This window comes from Falco cherrug, chromosome 5 (assembly GCF_023634085.1).
Source record: "Falco cherrug isolate bFalChe1 chromosome 5, bFalChe1.pri, whole genome shotgun sequence".
NCBI classification, from domain to species: Eukaryota; Metazoa; Chordata; class Aves; order Falconiformes; family Falconidae; genus Falco; species Falco cherrug.
The window spans coordinates 37,375,902-37,391,477 of NC_073701.1; the positions used below are offsets into that span (position 1 = coordinate 37,375,902).

The window sequence follows — 15,576 nt, forward strand, 5'->3', positions numbered from 1 at the left end:
CAAAGTGCATAAACACAAGTCATGTTCTGGCTTTGCCATTCAAAGCAAGCAATAAATAAAGAGTGCTCTAGCAGTACCAGTGCTAATCTATGGAAACACAGTAAATAAAAATGAGGACTACTAGTACTCCTTACTCTGTAGTTCTGGGCCATGAACCCAGACAACGTGCTGTTGCCCCCTTCCTCACTAAAATGCATTCAATATCAGTCTCACAAAGACTACTTCACAAGTGTTTTCCCTCCTCCTTTCCCCAAAACCAACAAAACCAAACAAACTAAATACTCCAAAAGCATTCCCAACAGTCAACCTGTGGCATATTTTTGTCAACCAGGAGCAAAACAACTTCTTGCTATTTCACCCTCCTGTACCTTGTGCCCCTCTCACAAGATACATGCACTTTTATTCAAAAGCAGACTACCAGGTTGATTGCATACAGCTATGGACACCTAATGACAACACTGAGGCTAGCAGGATTCTCCTCAATACCCTTATGACTTGTCTGGATTCTCCAAACCCATAAACACATCTTGAAGAGCCGACAAACAGGCCAGCCTACAGGGTTGCCCCATAGGTACTCAAAGGAGGTGCTCAGAGTGGAGATACTCATTGTAACCTGGCTAAAGTCATGACCGAGAAGCCTACAGAACTGGCTGAAGTCAAAAATCCATCTTCTACTTTCTAGCTTCAGCTGTCAGGAACTTGAGTGTACCTGTATTCTCATATTTGCAGCAAAGTACTTAAACAAGACCAGATACTGCTCATGGATTAACCATTACCCTAGTACAGCCCTATTCCTTTCATGATTTACGATTTGACTGAAATTATCCTAAGCAAAGTCAGGGTAGCCAGAAGGTCCTGTCCAGTGAAGAGGCCGAATCCTGATTTCTCTACTAGGAGGTAGGTGCAGATAGGAGACGCTGTCAGAATGCCTGGCTGTCATTTGTGAGACCTTGAGAGAAACAATGCATTGCAGGCTCTGGCACGGGGATCATGCTTTGCTCTCAGGTGTGCAGCTGATGGGCCAAACTGGCACAACCATGTCTGTCAGCTGTACCATGCCACCATCCTGTATGCTTAAGCCCATTCAGAGGGTGCTGAATGCCAACGTGAAACCTGTCCTTGAACGCAGCCTAGCAGCACACCTGCCCTTGCCAATACTTCTCTTAAATTTTCCATACCTCAAACATGTCTTATAACCCTCCCTTTCTTAGGCCCCGGCTGTTTCAGTTTATAAGATCAGGCAGCTCAGAAACAGAATCATTAGACTGATGCTCTGATTCTGGTCCTTGGGTGACACTGGGAAATTCTTCAGGAAGGGTTTATGAACAAGTCATGGCAGGAAGGCAGGTGGTTTTTTTCCCCATTAGGGATAGTAGGTATGGAAGACTCCAGAAAACTAATTAGATGCTGCCACCCACTATGGGAGTTCTAGTTGCCATGTGATGCCCAGAAGACACTAGCCACTCAGTGTTAGTAAAAATCAATTTGTCAGTGAAGGATGCTAGACAGTCCCCAGGGAGGGACTGCTACCACAGCTGCTGGAAGAGTCAAATCTAGTGCAGTACCATTTGTAAATTGGTTTACAGCAGTAGAGGTGATCCCACCAGACCAGTGTCAGGGGCATAACCTCTGAGAAAGGCATCTATCTACTAAGAAGGGAAAAGTCTGACCCTAGTGAAGCTGAGGTTAGCACTCTACTAGAGTATACCTGACTGTTGCTGTGCCTATGATAAGAGAATATAAATTCTTTCATGTGAATGTACCAGACATTTTGCTGTCATTCTCCTTTAAGATATTCTTGGAGCTGGAGGTCTGAGCGTTTTTCATTTTTTCCCTCCTTCTTCCAGTAGTGGATGATGGCCACCTCACCTCAATTCCCAAGCCTCTCCAAAAGTTGACATGCAAACAGCACACCTGGCTCACTATAAAAGTATAATTATAAATAAAAGGATTATTGAGCAGTATAATTTCTGAAGACCCTCATCAAGTGTATGGAATACAAACCATTAACTGGGAATATGGTGACATAGACTATGTGTTGTCGCTTGCAGGCACTTAGGAGCGTGAATCATTTCGATTGCGTGTAATGTCACTCTGGAGAATTCTACAGAATCTTCTATCCATAGTATTTTACTGATAGTGCTCCTGGCACTCCCCAGAGAGTGCTCCAAGATCTAGAGGTTACAGATAATCAAAGAATTTGTCCTTGAGAATGCAGCAACAATGCCTCAGTAACATAGCAGAGAAGATACAGAATTACACTTCAATCTTGAAGCTGACAACTGGAAGGCAATTCAGCCTCCACAGTCAGCACTCTTCCCCTTGATTACTACAGGCTTGGGAATTATAACTACAGTGTTCTGTCCCAGAAGAAACTAGGTTGAGATGCACAGGCTTATTTCCCATATGCCACCACAGAATGATAAAGTTATCAGGACTCATCACTGTGCAAAAGATCAGTCATGAATTCGCAAAGATAGGGCCTGCGATCTCTCACTTAAAACACACACACATACATATCAACCACAAACCATGCACGCAAACCTTTTATTGTCCTTACTCCGGCAGAAAACCGGGAAAAAGATGACTATGTTGCAGCTTTTAAAAGCCTGGATCAACAGCATCACCCAGTGGTGAATCCAAACCACGTACAAAACCTAATCGCTAATAAATAAATAATGCTGTTATTTTTTTGTTGAAGGAAATATTTAAAATCTGCTCTGGCTATAAAAACACCTATTGGGTGTTCCAAGTAGAATTTATTTCAAAGAAATTGCAAGCTATTTTTCATGTGCATACAAATTTTCACTCCCTATTAACACCTAACATCTAGATATAAATTAATTTCAGTTACTGATTGTTACATTCATAATCTTTAAATTCCACAACTCTAAACATGGATATTAAGTTACTATTATGTCCTATACTACTACTATTCTACAGTCTATACCATATAGTCAGTTTGATTCACTGAGCATTTCTAACATCTCCAACGGGTTTCCTCTTCAATTTTTAAGGGGGAAAATGCCTTTTGAACTTACTCAGAAGCTTTTGAAATTCTATTTCCACCTCACATGAAACTTGTGCACATGACCATGTATTACTACAGTTAAACACCTAATGTATCTAAGAGAGAAAATATCATTGTTCCATAATCTGTTTCTCTGTAGTTATTTTCTTCTGTCAATACTTTAAATGATCATCTGTTTTTAATATTTCTTCCATAAAAAAGCAAATTAAAAGACTGCAAAACCAGCTAGACTTCACAGTTATACTTCACAGTGAATCATGATGGAGATCACTCCCAGCTAACATTGACCAAACCCAGTAAGCCTTAAATGGTATAATACAGCACTGGAAGGACCCAGCAATTCACATCTGTAGGAATACAGCAATGAGACAAATAGTATTCAGGCAGACTGAGTTGTTTTCAAATCTTCACTAGCTTATATGCAGCCTTGTAGGTATCACCATTACCACTCCATAACACTTCCTTTTCTGGTGTGATTCCACTGATTCCCGCCCTTGGAGGTACAGAGCAAGGCAAACAACAAAAATTTTTTAGGACTTCTACAGAGAAATAGGCTAGCACAACCGAGAAGATAAAGGGATCCCAGGGGCAGCGGCAACAGAGTTTCACTGGAGACATAAATGGACACAAAAGGAATTGCGTATTGACTCATACACTGAGACACAACAGCACTGTATGGTGCAAATATTAAAAATGTATGCATATTTGAATAATCAACATGTCTTTTAGTGACTTAAAGCTTTTGGAAAATAAGAATGTTTCATTTAATTGAATTACTTAATACAAGCAAACATAAAGAGGAACAATAAAGTACATTAAATGGCCAGAGGCATCAACCTCTAAAGAAAAAAGCATGCATATTACAGATAAGCTACACAATGAAAACAAAGACATAACTAAACCTGAAAAACAAAACTGTGGAAAGCTAGGTGCAAGAAGGGAATAAAAAATTTAGGATATGAACTGCAATATATAAAAAAGCAAATTACGCTACTGAGCCTAGTATTAAATCAGACAGCAGGTAACATTAAAAAAGGTCTATCTTTGTAGGCAAATACCTTTTCTTTTTTCCTCTCCAATCCAAACTGCTTTCCACAGCATCTGCCTTATTACTGTACATTTGTACCTTAGCTGGCTAGCAGAACCATGCCGTGTTATAGAACATCTTCCTCCTGTTGTCATCACTTTATCACATCTTGATTTCCAACCTCAGGGAGCAGGATTTCCCCACCTTACCTCCAGCGCTCTCTTGTAATCACCCAAATGAAAGGCAGAGTATCCAATCCAAAGGTCGGCATCCTCCTCCTGCTCACCCACGTGCCGTTTAAACTTTATAGAGAAGAACGTAAGAATTTTGTCAGCTATCACACAGTTTATAAAACCCCACAGATAATCAAAGTAATACCAGGCCATCTTATATCACCGATTGTTTGACAGCTGTGGACGCAACTGAGGCGGAGCTGCCCTCGCATTTCGGAGGGAAGCACAGGCAACCCTCACGTCCCAAACCTCGCTCTGCGAAGCGAGGGGAAAAGCTGCCACGCTGGGCCTAACGGGCGCGGCGCGGGGCGAGGGGGACACGGGGCGGGTGAAGGGCTCCCCTCGCCCCGCCGCCCCGCCGAGCGCAGGCGTGGCAGCGACGGCACCGCTCTCCCGAGGGGAGCGGGCGAGTCAGGGTGCCGGCGGCGCCCTGGGGCGGGGGTCTCTGCCCCGCCGCGGCCGTTACCTCCAGCAAGGCGATCGCGCCGGTGAAGTCCCTCAGGGCCAGGAGCTCTTCCAGCTGCGGCACCTTCTTCCCTTTCTTCCGCCGCTTGTCCCCCGGCGGCGGGGTAGCCCCCACAGCCGGCTTGGCCCGCGAGAGCATCTGGGCAGAAAGCAGAGCGGAACCGGGTCAGAGCCGGGCCCCGGCGGGGCCTCCCCCGGCCCGCGTCCCCCGCCGCGCCGCCACTCACCATCCTGCTGCCGGGCCCGGGCTCCTCGCTCCGCCGACGGCGCCGTTGCCAGGGTAACCGCGGGCCGGCGGAAGGCAGCAGCGCCGACCTGAGCGCGGCGGCGAAGAGGCGCCGGCTGGCGACTGGCGCCGCCCCCTACGTTCCGCTGCACTGCAGCGGGCAGCGGTCTCCGTAGCGACGCAGGCCCCAGTGCCCTGTGGTTTAATTTTGGCTGCTGGCAGCTAAACCTGCACGCAGAGACACGTGCAGGACAGAGTCCCCTCACCCAGGAAAACAGTTAGAAATGGGGTTTTCACATGACGACAAGTGACACTGCGCTGATTAGGCGCAGAAACATCTGGCGAGCAATCGGTTTGCAGGTCACCAGCCCCTCTCGCCCAGTCTTGTGTCCCGGGCTGGGCCCTCCCCAAGCCCCCATGATCTCATCTTTTCCCCACATTTGGTCCTTTGCCTAAACATCCCCTAATAAGACTTGTGCGATCCCAAAATGCTTTCCCTGGCATGCCACAATGGATCTCATGTGCTTGTAGCCAGCAACCCGCCTCGCTCTCTGAGGTGATCCAGAGCGGCTTCAGCTGACCAGAGAGCTGCTGCCCTTGGGCTCGGTGGGTTGGTCACTCTCCCCTGACAGCCCTGTGGGGAGGGAATCCCACAGGTGTTCATACTTCTCTGGTAAACATTGCCACTCAATCTATATCTCTATAGTTATAAAGATGGAGAGCATAACATAAAATGTTAGGTATGTGGCTTGTATACATTTAACTGCATACAGCAGCTGATCTCTCTGGCCACCTCTGGATCATTTTCAAGCACAGCTTGTTTCATGCAGTGACTCTGACAATGCAGTTTTCTGCAAATGAAACATCTTTCCTAGTTACAGAGCAACATCATGCAGTGGAATTGCCCAAACTTTCATTTTTATATTGCCTGAATTGCATCATTAGCAATTCCAGTGCAGAGAACCAATGTGCAACGCTCCTTTCTTAGATAACTGTTCTTTCCACCATCTGTTCTTTGTCACTCATCCTTCCTAAGGCTAACTGCCTTGATTAAAAGTCCCTTCATTTGTAGAGTGGGTCAGCTTGACCTAACTTCATGCACAGATGTGTTTAACATGTAGTTAAACACTAAATCAGTGTGGCAATTCAGGAGTTTAGACAACAATTCCCCCCTGTTTGGACTTGCTTCAGTCCAGGACCAGTCCTTTTTCTTTACATTTAGGCGGAGCTTGAGTTACTCCAGTCATATATATTTTTGTTACTGATTGCTAGCATGTGTCCAGTGAGGTGTAGTAGTACCTTGGAGGCAGGTATCTTTGGGATGGAGGTGTGCATTACTATTACAATGAGATTTACTTCATCTGAGGAAAGTAATTTCACTGCAATGGTTGGCTCAGCAGCGGACATCTTCTCATATATTCTTCATGTGACAACTGCTATACAGCTTATCAGCTGTGTGGTACCATCAAGTTCCCATTCCTGCAGTGAGTACAACAGAACCTGGCTGTAGGGTCTCCATCTCTGCTCCACTCTCCACTACTCCTATTAGCCGGTGCTGAGATGGCAAGGTGTGTTGCTCTGAGAGCCATGGTAAGGTAGATTTCATGCATGCCAACCATCCTGAAAGCAATAGCTGTATTTTACCCTAGAAAGCTTTCTATAATACTATGCTTCTATTAGGCCCCAATTTTCTCTAATTCCACCCCCCACACACCCTACTCCCCCAAGGTAATTTTCCCACAAGCAGGCTAGAAGACTTCAGCGTCTCCTCTCTCATAACTCTGTGAAATCAAGAGAAACATCTAGATTGACAGGGATATTTTAAGATGCCTTTTTTCCTTCAGATCTTAAACAATGCCTCCGAAGTACTTTATTTCAAACTGAAAGAAAATAATAATTGTTGTAAATATCTTGCAGTAATTTTCAGTACTGCCATAGAGTATTCTGGCTCCATACAGTAAGCTAGGAAAATTGAAGATTTTGGTTTGAGGAGTTTTTACTACACAAATGCCAAAGTAATCTGGGTAAAGGGGGAGAAATAGAAGGAGCAGAAGTTGTCACTGGTGTATATGTTATATTTTTGACTGAAATGCAAGCAAGCAAGTAAGCAGACAGTACAATTAGGCAAGATTCTTATTTTTTAAAAAAAGCAACTGAAAATACAATTTTCCTGCATTGCTTTCTTGCATTTTTAATATAGATTCTTTCATAAGATCCTGCTGTTCTAAGAATCAACATAATAAATACAGCTAAAATATTGACTCAAATGGAACAAAGCTCTCAGCTGCTCCACTGGTTTCCATTTCCCAGTGGCTTCCTGAATTCTTATGTGGTGGGTCCAAAGCTGGGGAATGTGTGAGAGCTAAAAGATGTGCAGTGCCAGTAGATTATCTGTGGGCACAAGAAGAACAGTGTCAACTGAGATAAAAAGTGATAGCAGCCAGAACAATTCCTTTTTATTTGCAGACAGTGTTTTGCATGGCACCAGTGGGATTCCAGCATCTATCTGGATTGGGGGGGGGGGGGGGCAGTTTCTTGACCAAAAGTTTTATAATCATGTGGAGCAGGGAGTGCTCAGAAGCACATGTTTCCCTGCTGCCAGGAGGAACTCAGATGGGAGACATCTTCTAATCTTAACTATGCTTTGAAGGCAAGTCCCCTAGTCCCCTAAGCACTACCTGTACACACACACCTCTTTATATGTCTTTTCGTTGCCTCCAAAAAGATGATGTATTCCGTAAGGGTTAGTTTCAACTGACCTTCAACTTATCTGCAAGATGAGAAAGTAAAAATTTATTCCAAATACGAAACTGTGGACCCATTATATGTAAAACAGAACTATAGGTTACATTTAATAGCAGGGATCCTTCTTATTTGCTTCAGCATAACTCAAAGAGTTATGGCACATTCCCAACAGGCAAAGATGTGACTCTGCCAATCAGATCATTCCCTCTTAGGTGAGGCCTACCACAATATTAAAGGACAAGGTGATGAGTTTGGTTGTGATTGTAATTGATCAAAACCATAGACTTTGCCATTAGAAGGGTTGCTAATTATAAATTGCTTAACCTAACACGTGGGCAGATTGAACATAGTGTAAAAATTAAGTTCTCCTGACTTGTAGAGGTGCTACCTGTACATACTGTGTGAGCAATATAAGTCAGGGGCAAAATGCTAGAATTTGGCATTATGGCAATTGGTGCAGACTCTGTGTACAGGAGTGGTCTAAACCCCATTCAGAGCAGTAGGAGTCTCCATTCATAGCTAATGTTCACTAACATCAGTTGTGTAGCAGGACACGTAATTTATTTCTGTATTCTCATCAGCATCAAATTGACCAAAATATTTTTATCATGTCTGGTGTAGAAACTGTTATTTAGATGCAGACCAAAGCCAGAAGAGATGTTATAATCTTTTCCTCATATGAAATACCAAGGTGACACTGCATAAATTAAAGACAAGTCAAGAAGTTCAGCTATTCTATTAATAATGCTGGAAAATTGCTGCAGTTCTTACCTGTCATGGTTTAACCCCAGCTGGCAACCAAGCACCACACAGCTGCTTGCTCACTCCCCGCCACCCGGAGTGGTGGGGATGGGAATCAGAAAGGAATGTAAAACTCGAGCATTGAGATTTAATGATTTTAATTATTTAATTTTAAGATTAAATTAATTTTAACTTTAAAACTAATTTTAAGATTAAATAATTAAAATATTAATTTAAGCAGAATAAAAAGGTAAAAGCAATAACAATAACAACAACAATAATAATAACAGTTATAATAGAAAGGTGGGGGAAAGGATAAAACCCAAAGGAACAGGGAGAAAGGAAAACAAGTGATGCACAGTACAACTGCTCACCACCCCCAGACCGATGCCCAGCCAGCCCCCAAGCAATGATCCCCAGGCCCCAGCTAACCCTCCAAGTTTCTATACCAAGCATGACGCTCCATGGTATGGAACACCTCTTTGGCTGGTTCAGGCCAGCTGTCCTGGCTGTGTCCCTTCCCAGTCTCTTGTGCCCCTCCAGCCCTCTCACTGGCAGGGCCCAATAAACCAAAAAGTCCTTGGCTTAGCATAAACATTACCCAGCAACAACTAAAACCATCAGTGTGTTACCAACATTGTTCTCACATCAGAGCCAAAACCCAGCACTCTGTGAGCTACTAAGAAGAAAGTTAATTCCACCCCAGCTGAAACCAGGACATTACCATCACGATTATATTAGCCAGTGGCATTACTTTGGAGGCTATGAGCTGTAAAATGATTAATGATCATGTTTATTCCCGCACAGAATTGCTGGGAGAGAGGGAGTTGATTTACACTGATAGCAGCAAAAGGAAAGTCATGCACCTGTGACTAAATACCAAGATAAGCATCAAAGAGGGTAATCAGTGTTTAAATAAAAAATCAGAGAATGGAAAGTCTAAGAAAAGGAGAGGAAGGAGGGGAAGAAAAGAAAAAAGGGGGAGAAAGGAAAAGCAAGAAGTGAGAAAAAAATCATCAGATAACCAAAGCAAGAGGTTAGGAAATGACCTTTGCAACAATCACATGCTTCAATTTCTGTAATGTCCGGGTAAGATCATGTGTTTTTAGTAATCGTGCTTCACCCTGTTCTGCCTCTTGTATCTTTGAAAATGCACCTGACATCTCAAGATAAATGAAGTGAGAGCAATGAAATGCTCCCCTGCTAAAGCTACAAAGGAATTCCCTGAGATGAGTCAATGGGAAATTATTCCTTTAAAAGCAAGGAACTTGAAGAATATTTGCTTCTTTTTTATAGAGTCAGTAACTTCTGAACCTTAATCTGCCCTGGATAGACCACCCATGACGAGGAAAGGTGAAACATGCAAGGTGACAGCAAAGACCAGCCTACAGAGGTGACAGATCATGTGTGCATTTAATGCTCTTGTCAGGTCTCTGTGCCTAGCTCAAGAAAGCAAACAACAGTAATGTCAATGAAAGACCTCCAAACAGTGAAATGAAAACTCGTAATTTGATCTTTATTTTGGCAGGGAAACCTCTTTCTTTAGTTTTCACTGGTGTTTATGTCTGTGATTATATGGGTTTACAGGAACTGCATCTTTAGAATTTTCCTTATACTTCCAGCATCCAACCTGTCATCAAGATTCAGCCAAGTTAATAAAAGTAACTTAAAAGCTGTCTTTTTACTGGATTTCAGCACCACATTTAGGTAAGTTTTTGGAAGTTTATGTATGTAGAACCAAAGGAGGTGAGGCAAGACAATCTGCTGATCTAGTTCAAGTCAGTGTCAGAACTGAAAAGGCAATGCAAGGTTTGCTGGATCCACACAACTTACCCAAGCCAGAAAGCCACATCATTGCAAGTGCTACACCCCAGAAAATGCAGTTATACTGGTCCGGAACATGTGCTGATATATCTGCACAGTATTCCACTGACATATGGATTTACAGAATCAAGTATGCACTAGCTGGAACATGTCATAACTCCATCCAATCCATAGTATAGATGTGTATAATATTTACTAAAAAGAATTTAAGGAAACGGAAGTATGTGTTGAAGACACAAATTATTACACACTCAAGCCATTTACCTTCATAAGGAAAAACAGAACAGATGTCTGCACATTACAGACAGCTTATATTTGTCACTTGACAGAGCTGTATCCTGCTGAGTCTAGAACAGAGGCTAACTGTTATGCTGAAAAGAAAAACATGTCCTGTCACTCTGGAAACAAGATCCTTTAGAGAAGGAGTACAAAAGGAAGGAAAAAAAGAGGAAAAAATACTATTTAATTTGGTAATATCCAAGTCAGGTGGATGAATAATACTCATTTCAACACGGATATGTGTTGGGAAAGGGTTAAAAGGAAGAAGACTTCCTTAATTGAGTCAGGTATTTATGATACATCACATATTTAGCTTCATCTTCTGGTATGTGGCAACACAGATCAATAGAAAGATGAGGCCACCACCCAAGCTGCTGGGAGTATGATGCAATTCCAATTACAACTTTTCTTATCATTGTCTGTAGATTTCCTCTTACTAGGTTGGTAACTTCTGATAAGAACAGTCAGTGTTTTGCAGTATAAATCCACTAATGTGGCAGCAATTATGAAATCCAAGAACAGACCTAAACTCTCGATAACCCATGGGAATGGCAATATAGCAAGGACTTCTACTTTTATCAGGATCTGTACTGGATCAGGATCATGCTGTACTATCAGGATCATGCAACACAACGCACATATTTGCATGCTGTTTTACAGGCTTGTTGTTTATCAGTAGAGTGTTTCAGCCCCAAAGAACAATGTTTGTAAAGTCTTTCTTTATGTTCTTGTGTAGTAAATGAGGAAAAAAAGGTCAGTTTTGAAAAGTCAATATAGCTGCTATGCAGCTGCTATACATGTATACCATATATATGTATACAGCTGCTATATATGTATAATATACAGCTATGTTTGTCACCATTTACATTACTGTCTTCTAAATCTCGGTAGTAGAGATATTGTAAAAATAATTTAAGACAGAAAAAAAGTATTTCATGTCCTTGGTCTTCTCTGTAATATTGAAAGTTAAAGAAGGCATCTTTATATTATGCAGTCTAAACCTGTAAGTTACTATGTTAACTAAGCACAGACATTACAATACTGTAATGTTTTCTTTTTTTGTTTGTAATCACATTTGTGATTCCAACCTCTAACAAAACTGGGTAAAAAAGGAAGTGGAAACATTTTTATTTTATTTTTCTTCAATGTGATTCTCTAAATCTTTTTAAAGACAGGGTAAAAGCTGTTAAAGCCCTGCAAATCAAAATAATTTGGAATCAGGCTTAGTAATAGTGAGTAGAACTTGAAAACAACGTTGTTTGAAGTTTTTCTACATTTACTCTGTTGGCTAAATATGATCAACTACTACAGCATATAATGTTTCATGCAAATTTCACATTAAAAATTCCGTATTTTACAGAAACAATATTTACAACCTCTTTTATTCAACAACATAAGCATGGCCACTGAAACCAAGGGAATTTATTTTTTAAGTAAGTGAGAATTAAATACATAAATGCATCTGCTGTTCTTTTTATTTACATATCTTTTCGGATTCTTTTTTTAATGTCCTTCACATTTCCCAATTCTGCGATGCTGGAGACTTGCAGCATCTTTTTTATTTTAATGTAACGCTTGTGTACTGTCAAAGTTTCCAGCTCTGGAGAAAATAAAAAATAATATACAATTTTGAAACTTAGAATTTGATAATAATAATAGTAATTAAATGGCACTGAGAAAAGAAATAATTGTGCTAATATGTAGAAAAAAGTATCTATTTTAAAGGACACTGTCAAAATATTTTGTTCTGCAAAATAACACAACGGTATTACAATGCATGTTTCTTTACAAAATAGTTGCTTGAAAAATGCTACACTGGTTGTCATTGGTACCAGAGAAATTGAAGATGAGATGACAATATGTCTACATTGTCTTCGGACCTACTAGGACTTACTGGTGCCAGCTTCCACAGTAGTAGTTTGATTGACTGGGGGCAGCTGATACTTTCACGTATACAATAAAACAGAGGGCAGAACAAACAAATGGTGCTGTAGAATCACACACTAAACCCACTTTCACTAAAACCTGTGATACAGTTCTCAGTGAGTTAATCTGAATTTATATTTCTAATCTAACACAGATTATAAGAACACCCACAGAGACCTATTACGTTTTTTGTAGCTATGCAATATATGCACAGGTGTCATGGTTTAACTCCAGCTGGCAACTAAGCACCATGCAGCTCAGTCTCTGCTGCACTTGCCCTGCTTCTTGTAAAGCTTGTCCTCTATTGGTTCAGGTGGTTCCTGCTAGAGTAATTCCTACAACATGCAACTTGAATCATGGGTTACAACAGTTTAAAGCTATTTCCATTACAATCTCCACCCCGGTCCCTTTGGACCAGACGATTGGGTTTAATATTGCAATGAACTCTTCACCTTGCCCCTGCTCCAGCTTGGAGTTGTCCACAGACTGCAGTCCCTTAGGGTTGTAGCTGCTCCAGATGGAGCCCTATTTATGCACCACAGTCTGTTCAGGAGTATACCTGCTGCGGCATAGACTTTGCACAGCCACAGATGCTTCGAGATGTACCTTCTCCAGTGTGGACTTATCCTTGGGCCACAATACCTTCGGAGCTATACCTGCTGTGGCACTGACATAACCACAGCCACTGAGATATACCTCCTCTGGCATGGGCTTATCCATGGCCACAGACACTTTGGGGTGTCCTGCTCCCATGTGGACTCATCCACAGGTCACAGCCCTGTCCACTCGAGTTCACACTGGAGTTCCAGCTTGTCCAGTACAGCAGCACAGGAACAGCAGCGATGCCCTGGCCATCTGCCAGCCCTGGCGCATCACCATTGCTGTTATCAAAATGTTCCCAGGTACAGCAGAGTAAGATGATAAGCAGTACAGCAAGCAGCAAAAGCAAAAAGCAGTGACTAACAAGCCCTAGACTAATGTACAGTAAGGCAAGCAAGCCCCATAGCAAGCACAGGAGCCTGCCAATTAATAGCTAAACACCAATAACGGCTATAAATTCAATCTAGCACATTCCAATCAAATCTGTCATTATCTTGAAACCTTCAAGCCCCGCGTTGGGCACCAAAAAATACTGTTGTGGTTTAACCCCAGACAGCAACTAAGCCCTACACAGCTGCTTGCTCACTCCCCCCTGCTGGGATGGACGAGACAATCAGAAGGGTAGAAGTGCGAAAACTTGTGGGTTGAAATAAAGTCAGTTTAGTAAGTAAAGCAAAAGCTGCGCACACAAGCAAAACAAATCAAGGAATTAACTCACCAGTCCCCATGGGCAGGCAGGTTCAGCCATCTCCAGAAAAGCAGGTGTCCATCATGTGTAGTGGTTACTGGGGAAGACAAATGCCATCACTTTGAATGTCCCCATCTTCCTTCTTGCTTCTCCAGCTTTATATGCTGAGCATGACATCATATGGCATGGAACATCCCTTTAGTCAGTTGAAGCCAGCTGTCCTGGCTGTGTTCCCTCCAAAATTCTTGTGCAGCCCCAGCCTGCTTTTTGGTGGGGTGGGGTGAGGGGCAGAAAAGGCCTTGGCTCTGTGTAAGTGCTGCTCAGCAAGAACTAAAATATCCCTGTATTGTCAACACTGTTTCCAGCCCAAATCCAAAACAGTCCATACTAGCTACTATGAAGAAAATTAACTGTATCCCAGCCAAAACCAGCACAACAGGTATTATTAATGGTGGTGAGGGACTCTTCAGACAAATAAATGCAGGGCCTGCCCATCTGAATCTTAATCATCCCTGTGCTTCTGAAGGCAGAGCAAGCGATGAATGACAGGGTTTGTATTCAATGATTCAAGGCAAGATCTCCATCAATGGTTAATAGTGCTAGGTTTACAAAGATGAGGTACTCAAACTGATGTACATCTAAGAACTGACTTTTTGGATACATGGTTGCATATAGTGAAGTTACTTAATTCTGGGATCTTTTTTACCATGATAACAGTAGCTGATGCCTGGAAGCCACAGCTAGAAAAAATGCACTGGGGATGTCAGTTGCAGTTTCTTAGCACCTTATTCCTTAGAAGGTGATTAAACCTTGACTCTTTTAAGAAAGAATAAGTAGTTTGGGAAGTTGTGATTCAAAGATGTTTTGGGGATCTACTTTGTGGCTTATCTTGAGGGTGTCAGGAGAGCTTACTTTAGGCAGGATATTCCTGGTGTTTGAGTCTTTCGCTCTGCTTCTCCCAGTCTTCACATTCTTTCAGGGGAGGGCAGAGTCATTTGCATTGCCTTCAGGATGCTCCCATTACTTGTAGTTCTGTCATAAAACAGTATTTCTAACTAAAGGTGCAGTTGCCTGTAGGAGTCAAAAAGCTTTTTTTCCTTTCCTCTGACATAATTTGACTTCTAGGTTTCTGAACTGTATCCCTCCCTGACTAATCCTTGAAGTATGAGAGCTGGTTCATGGTTGGAGAAAAGTTACTGAGATAGCGGGGGCAGTGCCTTGAAGGGATATGGAAGATTTTTTAGGGTATCTGGTTGGTTTGTGTCACTGGTTTTGTGTCATTGGTTTTATAGACTGCTAGACTGGACATTATGAAATAATTAGATGAATTTGGCTGGGGTCCTTGGGAGTTTAGCTTCATTCTGCAGCCAGGGCACTATGAATGGACTGGCACTGGTGTCTCACCTCTTCTATGCCCCAGGGAAAAGATCTCTCAGGCACAGGCAGCAACAAACACAAATATACAGAATTTTCCTTTTGCTTGTGGCAGACGTGTCAGATTTTGTGCTTCACACATATGACTTGTTTACTTTTTCTTCTCTCCACCCTCATGACCATCTATAGTATCAGTAATTCTCAGGTTTATCTCAGCTGATGCCACAGCTTTTTTTGTCTCTCTTATGCCATGAAGCAGATGTTACTGATCAGTCTGCCAGGCAATTGAGTCTGATGTGCAAAGCCCTGAGGTACAAGGGAAAGTGTGGTGTTCAGCAGGTTCCAGGGAGTGCTTGCTTCAGCCTGGCTGCAGCCTCCTGCCACATTCCCTCCTGCTCCATGTCACTCAGTGCTCCA

At 42.4% G+C, this 15,576-nt stretch overlaps 1 protein-coding gene across 1 annotated transcript in view; it reads right to left on the reverse strand.

The window, feature by feature from the left end:
* The window catches only part of IFT56 (intraflagellar transport 56), a 55,263-nt gene extending 50,172 nt beyond the window's left edge, over positions 1 to 5,091 (reverse strand). Inside the window, exons 1-3 of the mRNA XM_055712384.1 lie at positions 4,984 to 5,091; positions 4,758 to 4,895; positions 4,268 to 4,360 (exon numbers count right to left, since the gene is read on the reverse strand). Coding sequence (XP_055568359.1) covers positions 4,268 to 4,360; positions 4,758 to 4,895; positions 4,984 to 4,986 — 234 coding nt within the window. The 5' untranslated portion in view covers positions 4,987 to 5,091. The remainder of the gene's footprint in view (positions 1 to 4,267; positions 4,361 to 4,757; positions 4,896 to 4,983) is intronic.
* Positions 5,092 to 15,576: the final 10,485 nt, after the last annotated feature.